This window comes from Nyctereutes procyonoides, unplaced genomic scaffold, assembly GCF_905146905.1.
Source record: "Nyctereutes procyonoides isolate TBG_1078 unplaced genomic scaffold, NYPRO_anot_genome, whole genome shotgun sequence".
In the NCBI taxonomy this organism is placed as follows: Eukaryota; Metazoa; Chordata; class Mammalia; order Carnivora; family Canidae; genus Nyctereutes; species Nyctereutes procyonoides.
This window is the reverse complement of record NW_026575046.1, coordinates 36,493,731-36,510,230: the sequence shown is the minus strand read 5'-3', so window position 1 is coordinate 36,510,230 and position 16,500 is coordinate 36,493,731. Positions and strand designations below refer to the sequence as shown.

The following is a 16,500-nucleotide window of genomic DNA, read 5'->3' as shown; positions in this document are numbered from 1 at the left end:
AATTTGTTTCTTCACAGGTTCTTCTTGAAATTTTTCCTCAAATGTAACCAAAATTGCCTAAAGAATGCAGGAAACCCACGTGACATGCGGAGATTCCAGGTGGGTTTGTCTTCTCTTTCTTAAATCTCAATAATGCATGAATATCAGAAGAGGGTAAAAAAGTCTTAGGCAGAAGAAGATACAGAGTCTATTTATTTCCCCAGAGGTGATGAGCAGGTGAGGCTCCTGGTCCCCCGGGTATCTGCACTCTAGGAGTTGTTTTTATTAGGGAAGAGCTGCAACTGAAGCACTTGTGGTCACTGGTTGAGGCAGTTTTGTCCTTTGAGCCTAGTGTGGCTTCCTGAATGGACTCGCAGGCTTAAACCGTTGCACGTTAAGTGAAGTTCATAGAAATGATGGATTTTTTGAAAGTATTACAAGTAGGAAACTGTTAAATAAGAGCTTTGTTCTGTTTTAGGATTATGTCCTCTTCTTCCTTTCTCTCTGTTCTCCCCTTCCAATTTTGGAAATTGTCAGCAGTAATTGTCTATAAAAAAACAGACCCCTGGTACAGCAGGGCACATCTAGAGTAATGTGGATGACACTTAGTTCTGTGTCAGCAACATCCTTGTACAGCATGTGTGAAAGTCCTCAAACAGCAGTCAGATCTGCCACCATTCAAAGCACAAGGGTTATGTTTGCCTCATATAATTATACATTACTGATGGCAAAAGATGTGAAAGCGAAGTGTTAATTTCAAAGACACAAAATGGTAGTTGAGTTTTAGGAAAGGTTGCTAAGTTCTAGATGCTGGTGCTTCTCAAATTTGAAGGTGTCAAGAACTCCTTGGGGATCTTGTTAAACTGCTAATTGAGGTCTCAAGGGGACCTGAAACTCTCCATTTTTAACAAGCTCCCCAGTGATGCAGGTGCCATGGACCACACTTTGAGGAGCAAGGTTCTAGACTTGTGTTGCTTTCCATCTCATTTTATGGCTAACTCATTTGTATGATCAACGTTCGTTTTCCTATCAGAGTAATGACATATATATATATATTTTTTTCACCCATATGGCCTTTCAGTGAAAACAGTGTGGTGTTTAAAGTATACTCTTAGGTATAGTCAGCTTTAAGTGTAGATTGAAATGTGTGATCTCTGAGAGAATCTTGAAAAATTTTAGCTGCACATCCTCTGATGGGAGAAAGTGATGCGATGATTCTGAGCATCGATTTTTAGATGTCAGGATCTCTTTGTCTCCAAGATGATATTTTTTTGAAAGATGAGACTTATTGGTCTCAATAAGGACAAATTCAGTAGAAAGAAGACAATGTCTTTCAAGATCCTGAAGTATTTTTGTAAAATCATTTTGGCTTCACCATCTTTTGTCCTGACAGAGATGAGTAAAGAGAATCCCTGTATCCTAGTTCCCTGGGAAATGATTCTCCTGTCAAGCTGCCGACTTCCAACCAAGTTGGAAGACTTGGGTTCTCTTGTTCCCACACATGATTTTTTTTGTGTGTGTGTGTTGAGTTGGAGTTAGCTTTGCTGATAAACAACACATCTGATGCCACTAAGTATGTGTTGCTCAGTGTCGTGCAACATGAGGTTGGCTTTCATTATAAACTGTTTTGCAGCTTGCTTTGGCCTTAAGATGAACCATATGTATCTCCTGACCAAGCTTGGGTTAGGAACAAGGCATATCCAGGCACGAGCCAATTAATGTCTAATAAACGTGTCTAATAGACATGTGTCATGCCTTATGAATATCAGGATCAACTTTGCTGTGCTTCTCAGGGCAGCAGAGTTAGAGATTGACTTTGGTGACATTGGGAACCTAAAAGAGTATTTATATAAGACTTCTGGGGCCCTGTTTTCTTCAAAGGACCTGGATAGTGAAATGTCTGAGATCTTTAAATTATAGGAATGTAGCTCTTATATGAGATGAAAAACCAACTCAGTCCATTATTTTTGATAGTATCTAGAAAGCTTTATTTTTGTAGATAAAATAGTCATTCTGTGTTTAGCAGAAGGGCTACTGAGACAAGGGGGCATGAATTGAGTTTCTGGAAAGCCTCAATTTCCTCAATTCTAAAATGGAGTAAAAATTATGATTCTGCTTATTTTGCAACATACGAATGATAACATTTTGTATACATAATTAATTTGCAAACAATAAAATATAAAAGCTTTTGGAGAAAGTACTTGTGATAAACTAAAACTGGGTCATTATTTCAGTACAGGGTTTCTCAACCTAAGCACAACTGACATTTTATTTTTTTATTTATTTTTATTTTTATTTTTTTACAACTGACATTTTAGACTAGATAATCCTTTGTCACACTTATGTAGGTGCATAGATTTGTCCTACTCACTGCAGGACATTTACAGTTTGTCACTGGCCTATACCCATAGAGGCCAGTAGAGAAACTCCCCAGCCCCTAGCCTAGTCATGACAACTCCAAATGTCTCCAGACATTTGTCGGTATTTCCTGATTGGAGTGAAGATGCAAAATTGCCTCTCTAGAGAGTCATTGGTCCGATCTTATACCTAATGACATCTGACAAACTCTTCCTGGTGACAGTGCTACAATCCCAAAGAATGCTCTTTTTTATTAGGCATGAGAACTACCTGACACAAAGTACATACTGTCCTTCAAATACATATGCTTTTTCCTGTGAGTCTAACGTAGGTAGATTTCTCTAAATAGAAGCAGCAACCTTGGCCACTATAGAGTTAATTTTTGAGTTGAGGAAGAGCTCTTTCCACAATCAGAGACAAATTCCTTACTGGGTCTCAGATTTAACCCGCTTTGTCCCCATCACCCACTCATCGCTTCCTGGGAGAGGTTAGAGGAACCTTATGGTAGAATGAACACCGATGCATTTTGTTTTGTATCTAAGTATGTTTACACGTTTCGTTAATTATAATTTTCCACAATTAGCACATGGTCTTATGCATGTAGGCATGTGGTTGTTTATGCAATTAGAGAATGGACAAATTACTTCAATAGAGTTAAAATAACACCCCAAATATCCCTACTGAACCTATTTTTTTCCCTCAATCTTGTTTCTTTCATGAAGATTTCCTCCTATGGTTCTCTGCATCATTTCATGCTTCTTGAAACCATCTTGGATTCCACAAAAACATTCACTCATTCTCAGCCTTCTCGAAGGGATGCTGTTCATTTGCTCTCCTGTATATGTTGCCGTTCCCTAAGTTTTCTTTTGAGATCCAGATCTCTTCTCACTTTGTAGAGCTCTCTTGAATATCTTTTCCATCCTCAGCATTTTAAATACTATTTGAGCACTCAGATCTCTTGAGTCAGGTTCCCTAAGACCTGACATCCAGATCCAGACCTAGCTGAGCTGCCTGTCAGAGACTTCCAGGAACTTCATCTCAGTGAGCCCAACATCCATTGTCATCATCTTTTCTTCTTTTCTTTTTTTTTTTAATTTTTATTTATGATAGTCACAGAGAGAGAGAGAGAGAGAGAGAGAGAGAGAGAGACAGACAGACAGGCAGAGGGAGAAGCAGGCTCCATGCACCGTGAGCCCGACGTGGGACTCGATCCCGGATCTCCAGGATCGCGCCCTGGGCCAAAGGCAGGCGCCAAATCGCTGTGCCACCCAGGGATCCCTTCTTTTCTTTTCTTTTCTTTTCTTTTCTTTTCTTTTCTTTTCTTTTCTTTTCTTTTTTTTCTTTTCTTCTTTTTTTTCTTTTCTTTTCTTTTCTTTTTTTTCTTTTCTTTTTCTTTTCTTCTTTTCTTTCTTTCTTTTCTTTTCTTTCTTTTCTTTTCTTCTTTTCTTTTTTCTTTTCTTTTTTTTCTTTTCTTTATTTTCTTTTCTTTTCCTTTCTTTTCTCTTTTCTTTTCTTTTTTTTCTTTTCTCTTTTTTTCTTTTTTTATGCCTCCACCACAAGCTGACTTTTCTTCCTATGTTCCCTGTCTTGGTTTATTCCTAGTTACATTAAACACTGGGGAGATGACTGTTTATATCTGTGTCTACATTCAGTGTGTTCCATATATGTCTGTATAAATACACATGCTCATATGTGTACCTTGATATACATCTATGGACATTGGCCACGATGATGGTAATGATAAAACTAGCATTTATTAGGTACTTATTATATGAGAGGTATCATTCTAAGTATTTTACACGAGCTATCATTTTGTCTTCACAATGTCCCTGCTAGGAACATGCAAATATTATATTTGTAAAATGTAATTTTACACATGAGGAACTGAGGCTTAGAGGAGTGAAGGAAAGTTTGCTCAAAGTCACACATCTACTAGGTAGTGAAGAGGCGGTAATTCAACCCAGTGGTCTGACTCAGGTGTTGTCTAATGTGGAACAGTAAAGAAGCTGTTCAGAATCTGTATGGAGACACTTAGTGCAGAGAAAATAAGGAGGTCTCTCAACAGCTGAGAGCCATAGTGGCTACCCATGAACATATGCTGGCCCTTCAGGAAAGCCAATGAGAGGTGTTTGCCCTATAACAAGCCTAAAGCTACCATCTGCATGAATACTGAAATGCCATCAAAGTTCATCAGGCAGAGAGTGGAGTTGTATGGAAGGAGAAGAACATGAGCATTGTTTCTGAACAGAGCTACAGCGCTGGCCAGTTTCTACTTGTATGAACCTTAGAAAGAGAAGCTATTACTCAGAAGATGGCTTCAGCTTTACTTAACTTATGGTGGTTTGGGCCACTTCTCCAGAGCAAGAAAGACCCATGATGGAGCATGAGGAAAATGGCCCCTGATGTTTCAGAGTACTCTGTGAAGAAACCATACTGAAGTTCCCAAATCTTAGGACTTGCCTAAGAGGGGGAAAATTAATTTTCCCTGCAGCTACCCTGACTGACAGAGATGCATCATAGAGACATTGGTTGAAGGTTGCCTGTGAAGAAGACAGAATTTTCCTCATTTCTCTCATAGTACACCATTAAGAAGTAGGTTTTATGTTGCTATTGCCTTTAAGGAGGAATGAGAAAGTGTCTCTTTGGCATGAGAAAACTCTGGCCTACCCTTGACATCTCAATGTGGCTTTTCCCAGTTATACTGAAAACCTAAGACCTAGAGACATCTGATCGAAAATGTGCTCTCCTGACTATTAAGTGGGCTCTCTCCAACAATAGTGGCTGCTGCTTTTCTCTCATCTCATTTTGTATGCTCACCAGGCCAGCCTGATCTTCATACAGCCACACCAGAGCGTGTCTCCTCTGAACAGCAATCAGGGGCCTGTGTAGGTGACTGAGGAGGACATAAGAAAGGTTGTTGATCTCTTGACATGTAAAGACATTCTGTCAAGCAAACTCAGCCTCACAGTGGCTGAGCTTCTGGTGTGTAAACAGAGACTACTTAATTACACAGGTCATGTCAATTAGTGTGACCTTAGCGTTTTCAAGAAATTAATCACTTTCTGCAGAACTCGGCTGTGTCCATACTTTAAGGCTTTATGGAATAAACCTTGTAGAAAATCTGGTACAATCTTTTTTCCCCCCTCCTTCTTCTTAATTTACAATGGATGTTTTCTTTTGAAATCCCCAGGCTGTGGCTAGGGCAACAAACTTGCTCAAATACAACAGTGGATACAGGCTTCATTCAGTTCTGGTGGGTGTGAGGAAGTGGGGGGGAGAGGAGAAAGTGGGGGTAAGGTAAGATGGAAACAGCTCATGACAGGGAGAAATTCACTGTGACTAAATGAGCCTGTTTCTTCATCTTGACACTAAAAAGATGCTAATGTCAAAGGACTGTATTAAAACCATGTCATGGGTCTGATTTTTAACTGACAGGAGCTAGACAATTCCAGGTGAAGATTTAAATCCTTATCAATAGCTTTCCTTGTTGGGGCTGGCAGAATGAGGATGATGAGGGAAGGAACAGGAAGTGGGTACAAGCTGTCATCACAGTAGATGCCGGAGTACCTGGGGACTGGGAAGTAAGGTATAAATCTCCAAATTCATCTTATCCCTTCGACAAAATTTTTCAAAAGGCTACAAATCCATATTCACATATAAGTGTTAGATATATGACTATAGATGAATATAAATTTAAGATATATTCCTTCCTTCATGCATGCATGTACTCAGTAGTATTTATTGATGTGGTAGGTGGTGAGTATATCGTGAACAAGAAAGAGGGTGTTTGTCGTAATGAAGCTTATATTCTAGTTGGGGTCTATTTGTTAGGATAATACTGGCTGCTCTAATAAATAGAGCAAAGAATATAATGGCTCACTCACAACAGGTTATTTCTTGTTCACATGATGATACAAGGCAGGTGTTCCTGGTCAGTGAATGGATCTTGTACATAAAGTGATTTGAGGGATCAGGGCTCTTTTTTAAAAAAAACATTTTATTTATTTATTTATTTATTTATTTATTTATTTATTTATTTATGATACAGAGAGCAGTAGAGACACAGACAGGGGGAGAAGTAGACTCCTCAAGGGGAGGCTGATGTGGGACTTGATCTCAGGACCCTGGGATCATGACCTGAGCTGAAGGCAGGCGCTCAACCCAGGCACCTCATTCTTTTTGTTTTGTGTATCTGTCTCTCCTATCCCCTAAAACTTTGTTGTCTCTGTCCATCCAACTGAAGGGTAAAGAGTACATGGAGGGGGCTCATGGACTTCTTAAAAACCTCAGAAATGACCCTTGTCAAATCGGTCATATGGCCATATAGACATCTGTCACATGGCCTTATAGAACCACAGAGCGACTTGCCAATGTCTACTTGTACAGCCTGAGAAGGAGAGAAAATGGATGTGTGGGTAACTAGCACCATCAGTTGCTATAATGTTTTCAAATTGTTAATTACAAATTATTAAACCATTTTTCATTATTTCTATAAGAAATATTAATAATACGAGAGAGATGTGGGATGGGGGATAGGAACCTGATTTAAAGTGAGTGACCAGGGAAAACTTCTGAGGACGTGATATGTAAGCTCAGAGCTACAGGATAAGAATAAACTATCCTGAGAACAGCCAGAAGAATTTTCTGAGCGGAGAGAACAGCAGGCTCCAAATTCATGCTTATCTCATGTTTATTGGAGGAGACAAACAATCCTCTTTCACTTACTAGTCATATGGAGCAGGGGATAGAAAATATGAGGAGAAACCACCAGTTTATCATCCCAAATTCCCACCAAAAGTGTGTTCTTTTAAAAATGCTGGCATGGGAAATGACAGTAAAAGGCAACTCTCTGCTCTTGGTTTTTGGTGAATCCTATAAATTTTGGGAAATCCTTGTTATTTATTCAAAAGCCCACAGAGGCTCTGAATCAATATATTATAGGGTGTGATTAGAGGATTCTTAAAACACATGCCCTACCTCTGCAGTTTCAGTCTGCTTTTAAAGGCACTTAAATAAAGAAAGAAATATTTGTATCCTTTTTATTTCTCTCCCACAGTCCCCCACCCCCTGTTTTATATTGTTTTGACAAACAGCACATCTTGCAATTAAATTCTTTACCAACAGAATGCTAGGGGGCCCGAGCTGCAATCACTCTCTTCATACAGAATAATTTCAAGATGCACCACGCTGATTAATTATACTGAAAGCAGCTCTAATGATAGTTTCAGAATACAGGATTAATTCACATAACATGGTAAATACAAATGGTGGATTTTCAACCTGATATATTAAACCATTACGGCTTATTGGGCAAATATGTATCTTGGCATGCGCCTTATGCTGGGCCTTGGCAGAAAATATGCATCACTGAGAAGGAATCCTTATGAACACGATTTGATGAGTGGTGGCTCTGCACTTAGAGGAAATAAATTTCTACATTAAGTACAGTCACTATTGAAGAAATGTAAAATACATGAAAGGATAGATGTTTAAAAGTGTTTGGTTTGATCACTGTTGCCAATGGACATTGCTTCTGACGATGCCTGTATTTAGTGAGACTTAAAAACAAAAGATTTTCTTACATTCTGTCACTTTTTAAGTTGTAACTTCCAGAGCTTTTATTATGTGTGAGACACTGTACAAAGTGTTTTGCATGGATAATCTTACTTATTTTTCCACCGCTCTTTCCCTTGCTTACTTTGTTCCAAACCAGCACCTTGGCCTTCCTTTATTTTCTTTCATTTCTCTTCCTCAAAATACACCAAAGTCATTCCTGCCTTGAGATCTTTGCACTTGCTATTCCATCCTCCTAGAAAATTCTTCTGTGGCTTCAGTGAATAGCCAGCTACGTCTTTAACTTATATTTCAACTAAAAACATCACCTCTTCAGAGACACCTTCCTTAATCACCCAATCCAAAATAGCTCTCACCTAGGTATCACTCTGTCCCATTTTATTTTTTTCTTGGAAATTTTCACATCGAGAAATTTGCTTTTATTGCTTACTTACTGCCTGAAAATACCTTTCTGTCTCTGTTGAACACTAATTGGTGGACAAATAATTTATCTGTCTTGTTCATTGCTGCTTCTTCATAGAATAGGCCTGGAATAAAGTAGGCTCACACGAGTGGGGCACTTGATGGGATGAGCACTGGGTGTTATGCTATATGTTGGCAAATTGAACTCCAATAAAAAAAAAGTAGGCTCACTTTAGCTAAGGTTAGTAAGCAATGGAGTTGGAGTTCAGACTGAGGACTCTCTGACTCTAGAATATGAGCTGTTGACTAATATGCTGTTTTCTTGCTCCCAATTTTCACATCCATGTGTCAAGGTCTCACCATACATGGCGATCCTGTATGTTTTGGCTCACTGCTACTTAAAATAGCCAGTGGGAACACACAAATGGAGAGCACATGTTCAATGCCAATGACACCATCAAGAGTCATCAGAGGTATCCTGACCCACAGAATGGGGACCAAGTTTCAGGTCACTAATTAGCTTTTATGTTGAGTATATGTCACAGTTCAGGAGAGAGAATCTGAGTTTAGTTTTCAAAGGTCCAAATTGTTTTAGCATCAGTATCTGAGGATTTAGAGGTGTCTGCTTTTGAAGAGATATTTTTGCCTTCAGCCTTAAAGAGTGGATTTAATTTGGTTACGCACTCCCTTTCTCCCACAGTTCTGCTCTGCTAAGTCCTGTAGGTTCATGCGTCCTCCATAATTTTTAATGAGTTATTTGGGATCTTTCAACCAGATAGAAACTAGCAATCAGGCAGGTTTCAGAAACTATCTCATTCCATATCAGTCAAGGATATTGTAAAGGACAAAGTTAATGAAGACCTAACTCCTAACTGCTGCAGACCATTTTTATGTATATAATACTGAAAGTATAGTCAGTCACATTGAACCCAGATATATGTCCTGGAAGATCCCAGCAGAGTTAGGAGAGAAAAGACTTAAGCCAGGGGTTTGTTTTGAGAAGCCAGAGGCTACTATAGGTGAGAACTGGATCTGGAGTCTGGGAGTTTCCCTTCAGGCTTACCCCTGCTCTTAATTTGTCCTGTGACCTTGAGGATGCTTTTAAATTTCTTGGGCCTCAGTTTTCAAAACCTCAAAAAGAGGAGTTGAACAAATCTGCAGTGTCTTAACTACTGAGGACTTCTTTTATTATTTTCTTTTATGAATCCCATGTGATGACCTATTTTTTTGTATATTTTTTTTACTGGAGTTCGATTTGCCAACATATAGCATAACACTTATTTTTGATCCTAATGGTATTTATTAAGAATCACACTTGGTTTTATTATTTTTTTTTCGGTTTTAAAATTATTCAAAGCCACGTGACTCCATCAATTCAGAGCTTTCTCCATGCATGAGATAACCAGTGTTCCCATGCAGATGATTCAATCATGTATCAACTAAATGTTGATAATATATACTATCAACTAAACTATATGTTTTAAACATTTAGACCTATACTAAATGTTTAAATATACAGTCTTCCTGTGGATGAATTTAGGGTTCCTTCTCTGCTACGTTGTTCCTATTACACTACATTTGAAAACTCTTAGTTGGAAGCTAGATTGGTTGTAATATTCAAGGGGTCTGTAAAGAACGAATGGTTTAGCAGACAGGTAGGGTAGAGAATGTGGGCTGTGTAGTGTTGATGATATAAAGATTTAATTTGTAGAGAAGTTTTAGATTTACAGAAAAATGAGGGGAAGATATAGCAAGTTCTCATAGACTCCCTCAATCCCACCCTACGTTTCCATTATTAACACCTTGCATTAGTCTGATACATTTATTAGAACTGATGTGCTATGTGATACATCATTGTTAACACAGTATGAAGTTTATAGCTTATAGTAGGATTCATTTTTATGTTTTGTATTATATGGGTTTGGACAAATGCAGGATGTTACATATCCACCATTACAGTATCATATAGAATGGTTTCATTGCCCCTGTGCTCCACCTATTCATCCTTCCCCTCTCCCTGGCAAATGCCTGGCAACCATTAATCTTTTTACTATCTCCACAGTTTTACCTTTTCCAGAATGTCATATAGTTGGAATCATACAGTATATAGCCTTTTCAGATTGGCTTCTTTCATTTAGCACTATGCATTTAAAATTCCATGTCTTTTCATGACTTGATAGCTCATTTCTTTGTATTGCTGTATAATATTTCTTCCTGTGGATTACTAGTTTGCATATCCATTCACCTGTTGAAGGATGTTTTGATTGATGATGCCTTTTATTTAGTTGAATTTTTTATTCATATAGTTGTAGATTCACATGTGGTTGTATGAAATAATACAGAGTGATCCTGTGTACCCTTTAACCAGAACCCCAATAGTAATATATTGCAAAACTATAGTACAACATTACATAGTACTATATAATAATCATGCAGGATATGAGCACTGATAAATGCTTATTCAAATTTATCTGGTTTGACTTGTAGTTATTTACATATGGGTATGTTTTTAGTTCTGCAAAATTTTATCATGTGTAGATCTGTGTATCTATCACCACAGTAAAGATATTGAGCATTGCCATCACCACAAGAATCCTTCTATTGTTTTTTGTAGTAGCCACATCCACCTTCCCTCTGTTGCTATCCCTTGGCAAGTGCTAATCCATTCTCCATTTCTAAAATTTTTTAATTTCAGGAATGTTAAGTCAATGGAACTATGCAGTGTATTACTTTTCCATGACTTCCATAACAAATAACACAGACTGAGTGGCTTAAAAATAGAAATTAATTTTCTCACAGTTTTGGAGGCTAGAAGTCCAAGATAAAGGTGTCAGTGGGACTGGTTTTCTCAGAGCACTCTCTGCTTGGCTTGCAGATAGCCACTTTCTTGCTGTTCCTCACGTGGTCTTTCCTCTTTGCACGTACACCTGAATGTGTGACCAAATTTCCTCTTCTTAAGATGCCAGTCAGATTGGATTAGGGCCCATGCTAGGCCTTATTTTAACTTAATCACATCTTTAAAGGCCCTGTCTCCAAATACAGTCATATCCTGAGGTGTTGGAGATTAGGTATTCAACATGTAAATTTGGTGGGGATTGTGTGTGTGGGTGGGGAAATATACCCATAACATGCAATATGTAATCTTTTGGTATTGGCCTTTTTTCACTCAGCACAGTTCTCTTGAAATTCACGTATCAATAGTTTGTTTCTTTTTATTGCTGATTATTATTCCATGGAGTGTTGCTTACTTCCTTTTTATTTCATGTACTTCAAGCCAGTGCATTTAATGCCTTATATTAGGGGTCTTGAATTAATGCAGACATAGAAGAAGTTAAAAAGGTGAAAAAGTCATGTAACAGACCAACCCTTAGCACCAGTTTCCTACACTGGGTTACCATATATTAACTTTGAAAACCAAATTTATAACTTTATATTCATTCAAAATTAATTTGTTAAAGTAGTTAGTTTTTGGAGGGAGGTACTTACTACTAAAATATTCTAAATTTAAATATTGAAAATATTTTTATGGTCTAATCTTTTTCTTGATTCCATATTTGTTGTAGAAATGTTTAAAAATATAGATTTCAACTCTTTTGGTTGCTTTTGTCATAACCCCTTCTTTTACATGAGCTGCTACTTTTGTTAATGTGATCTTCCACCCTTGACTGAATTCAGTGGCTTTTGTATTTTTGAAAATCTGCTCATGAGACAGAGAGGTCATGAATCTTAGATAATTAAGTTTAGTTGGGACATATAAGTTCCCCTGCCTGATATGAAGGAAAGAGGGACAGCCTGAAGAATGATAGTAGGAAATATAACCAATAACAAAACTCCCAGAGAATTCTTCATTCATACAGAATACTCGGAACACTAGACTGAATTGAGAAGATGTCTAATTTATAGATTTTTTTCAAAGCAATAAGATTTTGTTGAGTTTCAAGCCTATAATGTAACAGGCTAAGATGCCAGTGGGTTCTAGAAAGTAAAATTAAATAAACCAGTGAAGTTTGCAATTTATATGAGGCCTAAATTACTAATTACATATTGTGAGCACAAAAGTCCTTAAAATTCTACAGTTTTATTATTAGACTGATAAAGCAGTGAACATATTAGAGATAATTTCTGTATCTCTATAGTTTATGTGGAGTCCTCTTTATGACTTCAAATGATCAGCCAATACATTAACTTGAACTTTTTGGTGAGCATCTCCAACAGAGTAACAGCTACAATACTACTGCTACTAACATTTGTTGAGTGCTCAGAATGAGCCAGGAAGCATGCTGCCTGCTTTAAATAACATAAGCCTCACATAACAAGGTACTGTTATTAGTATTTCCACTTGACAGGCAGGAACACTGTGGCTGAGAATTAAGTTAACCTGGCCAAAGTCAAATCAACCAGGAAATCTTGGGACTCAAGAATCATCAATTTTATGTTGAATTCTTTTTAATTCTAAATAGAGGGGGTGAAATTATAAAAATAACAACCTTTTGGGATAGCTAGGTCCAGGATAAAGCAGAAGACATTCTGAATCACTGAAAGAAATGTTAGTGTAAGATTTCCATAGTCCATGTGTACCTGCTGATTTATCTTGTTTTGTTTTTTAATCTCCTCATACTGGATGCCCTCACCTGGAGGGCTGGACCCAGATATAAGGTAGCATGGAACACACTGCATGTTCATCAGCACATCTATGGATTGCTATATTAGAAAGTTATGCCCCAAATAGAAAATGAATTCTAAAAAATATAGTGATAAAAAATACTTGTACATAACCTTAAACATGCTCACTTAGACAAATACCTATTTCAGGAGATATAACTTGGACATCTTCATGAATAACTTGGAACAATTTATTTCAAAACCATTCTACAGCAGCACTGTCCAATAGAACATTCTACAATGATGAAAATGTTCTATATCTGCCCTGTCCAATATGGCTACTAACCACTTGAAATGTTCCTATGGAAACTTAGGAACAATGGAATTTAAAATTTTACTTAATTTAAATGTAAATAACTACATGTGTGGTTATTGTATGGACAGTACAATTCTAAAGAGTAAAGATTTAATTTAACAGAGATCATAAAATTCTAAATATACCTGTTCCTCATATTCCCTTCATCTCTTTCCCTGGGCAGGAGAGTGAGGAAGAGGATAGAGAGAGAAGTGTTGAGTCCAAATGTAAAATCATTTTCTGTGTTTACCTGTCCCAAATTCAAGCTGTGTTTTGTTGACAAAATTTGGGAAGGTTGAAGATTTGGCAGGCCTGTCTGTCCCCTTGCCTGCATGAATATGTCAGCACCTCATTAATCTTGTGTTAAACTGTAAAGGCCCTTTTCCCTCCCACTATGGGCCTATTTTTAAAGGACACTTCAGTGCCCCCTTTGCATCTTACAATTAGATTTTTTTTAAAAAAAATTACAAGTTGCTCTATGGATTAATTTCAGCATATGTTTAATTGAAATATATCTTGATCATTTCCAAATTGGAATGAGAGAAATTATTTTGGGGAGAGGAAAGTTAAAATGTTTAGTCATGAGTTTCTGTGAGGAACGCTAGGTGTTTATTTTCTGGAAATTAAAGGCATGAGGATTCTGTTTTATCCTTCTCCAATTTTAATGGAACTTTCAGTGAAATGGTCCTGTCACACATGTGGTCTTGGTGATCCTTCTTTTATCAAGAAAAAACACATAGGATGTAGTTGTTGTTTTCTTTTTAACTTAACCGTTTTTGTCATTTTTGTTCAATATAGGAATTAGATGACAATGTCTTTAAACAATACTGAATATTTTAAGCCTAAGCCTGTAGCATTTTGTCTTACAGGTGCATGGTGAATTGTCATTGCTTTTTTTTTTTTTCTCTTAAGACAGACATCTAAAATAACAACTTTCTGTATTTCCTGACACTGGAAACAGATACCGTTTGGGATTCCTTTTATAGTTTCTTCAGCTAACGACTCCAGTGACCACTCAATTGTGGTCTCGTAGTAAATCAAAAATTCTTTGAAAGACCCAGCTCTGTTATATAATTGTAAATGTCCCACCTCCCTAACTAAAAAGAAAAGTGAGTTTCCGTTGCCTTAAATAATATGGACTCTGTATTGGCACATAATACTTTTTGAAAATAAAAGAATAGACCATTTTCTTCTCTTCCTCCTCCTTTTGAATTAACCTACAATTGATGAGGCATACACATAACCTTCAGGCCGTGTCAGATCTGGTTGGTCAATCATGAAGAAAGAGAAAAACCACTTTGCAAACTGCTACTTCAAATGTACTGAGTCCTCCCATGAATGACTTGCCCTAGTTGGAATTTTGGTTTTCACAATGAGTGAAGCAAATACCCTGAGTCCCAGAATGGACTTTCAATTGTTTACTTTGTATTTTAATAAAATAGAATTAAAAAATAAAATCAGGCCTGGTTGGGAGTTATGGAAAAGACCCCAAGAGAGGACTCAGAGGGAGGACCCCACAGAAGCTTTGCCCTGAAGTCATCCTTGGGAGGCCCCAGGGTAGGATGACTATGTGTGTCATCCACATCTGGGTCTGAGAGACTGTAGAGGCTGAATTTAAGGAGCAGGGCTTCAGGTCTGCAGAAGGGAAGGCCTAGAAGAAAAAACAAACAAAAACCAGTAAGCAGATCAAGTCAAATCGGATCAGATCAAATAAAATCCACCCCACAATAGTTTTGGGAACTGTATTCATAGCCTGGAGTTTGTTGCCATCTTTGAGGCTGCGAGAAACGGACTCCACCATATTTTGGCCTGATGTGCTTAGGTCAAAGACACTGACAGTGAAATTTTTAAGTATGGCTGATATTGGTTGGGGTGGGAGGCCATTGAGGAGGGCACTTCGCCAGGCAGAGCTGACAATTCTGAGGGATAGGCCAAGGCCCAGCGTCTTGCCCTCTGCCCAACTCAGGGGATGACACTGCAGCATTGCACAAGACTCTGGAAGTGGGAGAAAAGGCTTCCCCAGAAACTGGGGCCTTCGTGTGTGCCAATCCCTGTAAAGCATTTCACCTCTTCAGAGGCTAATGCCTCTCAAAAACCAAGAACAATTAAAGCGAGAGTCTTTCCAAGCAACTGGGGAATTGAGCAAAATAAATCAGAAATCCTCAGCTTTGGCTCTGGAGGTTCGCCTCATTATGAGAGCAGATCTATTAGCCCTCTTGCCTTTGTCTTTCATTTCTCAAGTGAGGTGATTCTAATTAAATTAATCTGCATGTCAATCTATCGGTGATCAATCAAAGAGCCCGAGGTCCCCCCTATGCTGCAGGGTGCTTGCGGCTGACAGGGGCTGATAATGGAGGAAGAAATAAACTGTCGAGGAAAGTTAATTAGTCAACATAATAGGTGGATTAAACGGGAGCTGGCTGATTGCTGTTTCCCATGTCAAAGCATGAGGTGGGAGCTGAAGCTGCAATTACAGACAATTATTATATTTGGTTGTAAGAGGTCGCATGAATAAACATATCTCTGTGGGTTTCAGTTTTAATCCTCTTCCCTATTTAATATAAGGAGAAGTGTAGGTCATTTCTTCTCATTGTTTTAGTCAAAGTTCTCTGAGAAAACACTTTTGCCCGTGTTCCTTCTGGCAAACTAGGTTCAGAGTCAGTTTATGAGTGGCTAGGGTATCTGAATTATACCTGGACCAAAGTGTTCTTTCTTTTTGTTTTGTTTTGTTGTTGTTGTTGCTTTTTGTTTTGTTTGTTTATTGGCTTTGAAACAGATCTAAGGCCCTTAATTAGCAGGGATCTTTTGGAGAGGGGGTGGTGGTGGTGGTAGTCGTGATGGAGGTGAGGGCAAGGGGAGGAAAGGTTGGTCTGATTAATCAAAGTGATGTGGGAAGAAAAGTACAAGAAACCCCAGAAAGACACGGGAGAGAAAGCTACAAACCAGCTCTCGCTGAAACCTCTCTTTTTCATTTCTCTATCCTCTTAACCCTGACGCAGTGGGGGGGAAATATTTTAAAGATTCAAAAGATTTTTATTTGCATGATCAACTGTGATATCTGCTTCAGTGTCTAAACTGAAGGGTAATTTAGGTGAAACACAACCACCGTTGTGTAAAAAAATATGCTAATAAAGATCCTCTTGTTAAAATTATGGTTAACAGTGTACCTTCTGCTGTATAACTATAAACTGTGCAATTTTACTTAAAACTGCATCAAAAGCGTTCCATGC

General features: G+C 38.0%; 1 protein-coding gene across 4 annotated transcripts in view; it reads left to right on the top strand.

Annotated features, from left to right (window-relative positions):
* The window catches only part of EBF1 (EBF transcription factor 1), a 385,879-nt gene that overhangs the window by 246,015 nt on the left and 123,364 nt on the right, over positions 1-16,500 (top strand). For all 4 annotated transcript variants that reach the window (XM_055325553.1, XM_055325552.1, XM_055325551.1 and 1 more), the window contains exon 7: positions 18-99. In XM_055325553.1, the coding sequence (XP_055181528.1) occupies positions 18-99 (82 nt within the window). The remainder of the gene's footprint in view (positions 1-17; positions 100-16,500) is intronic.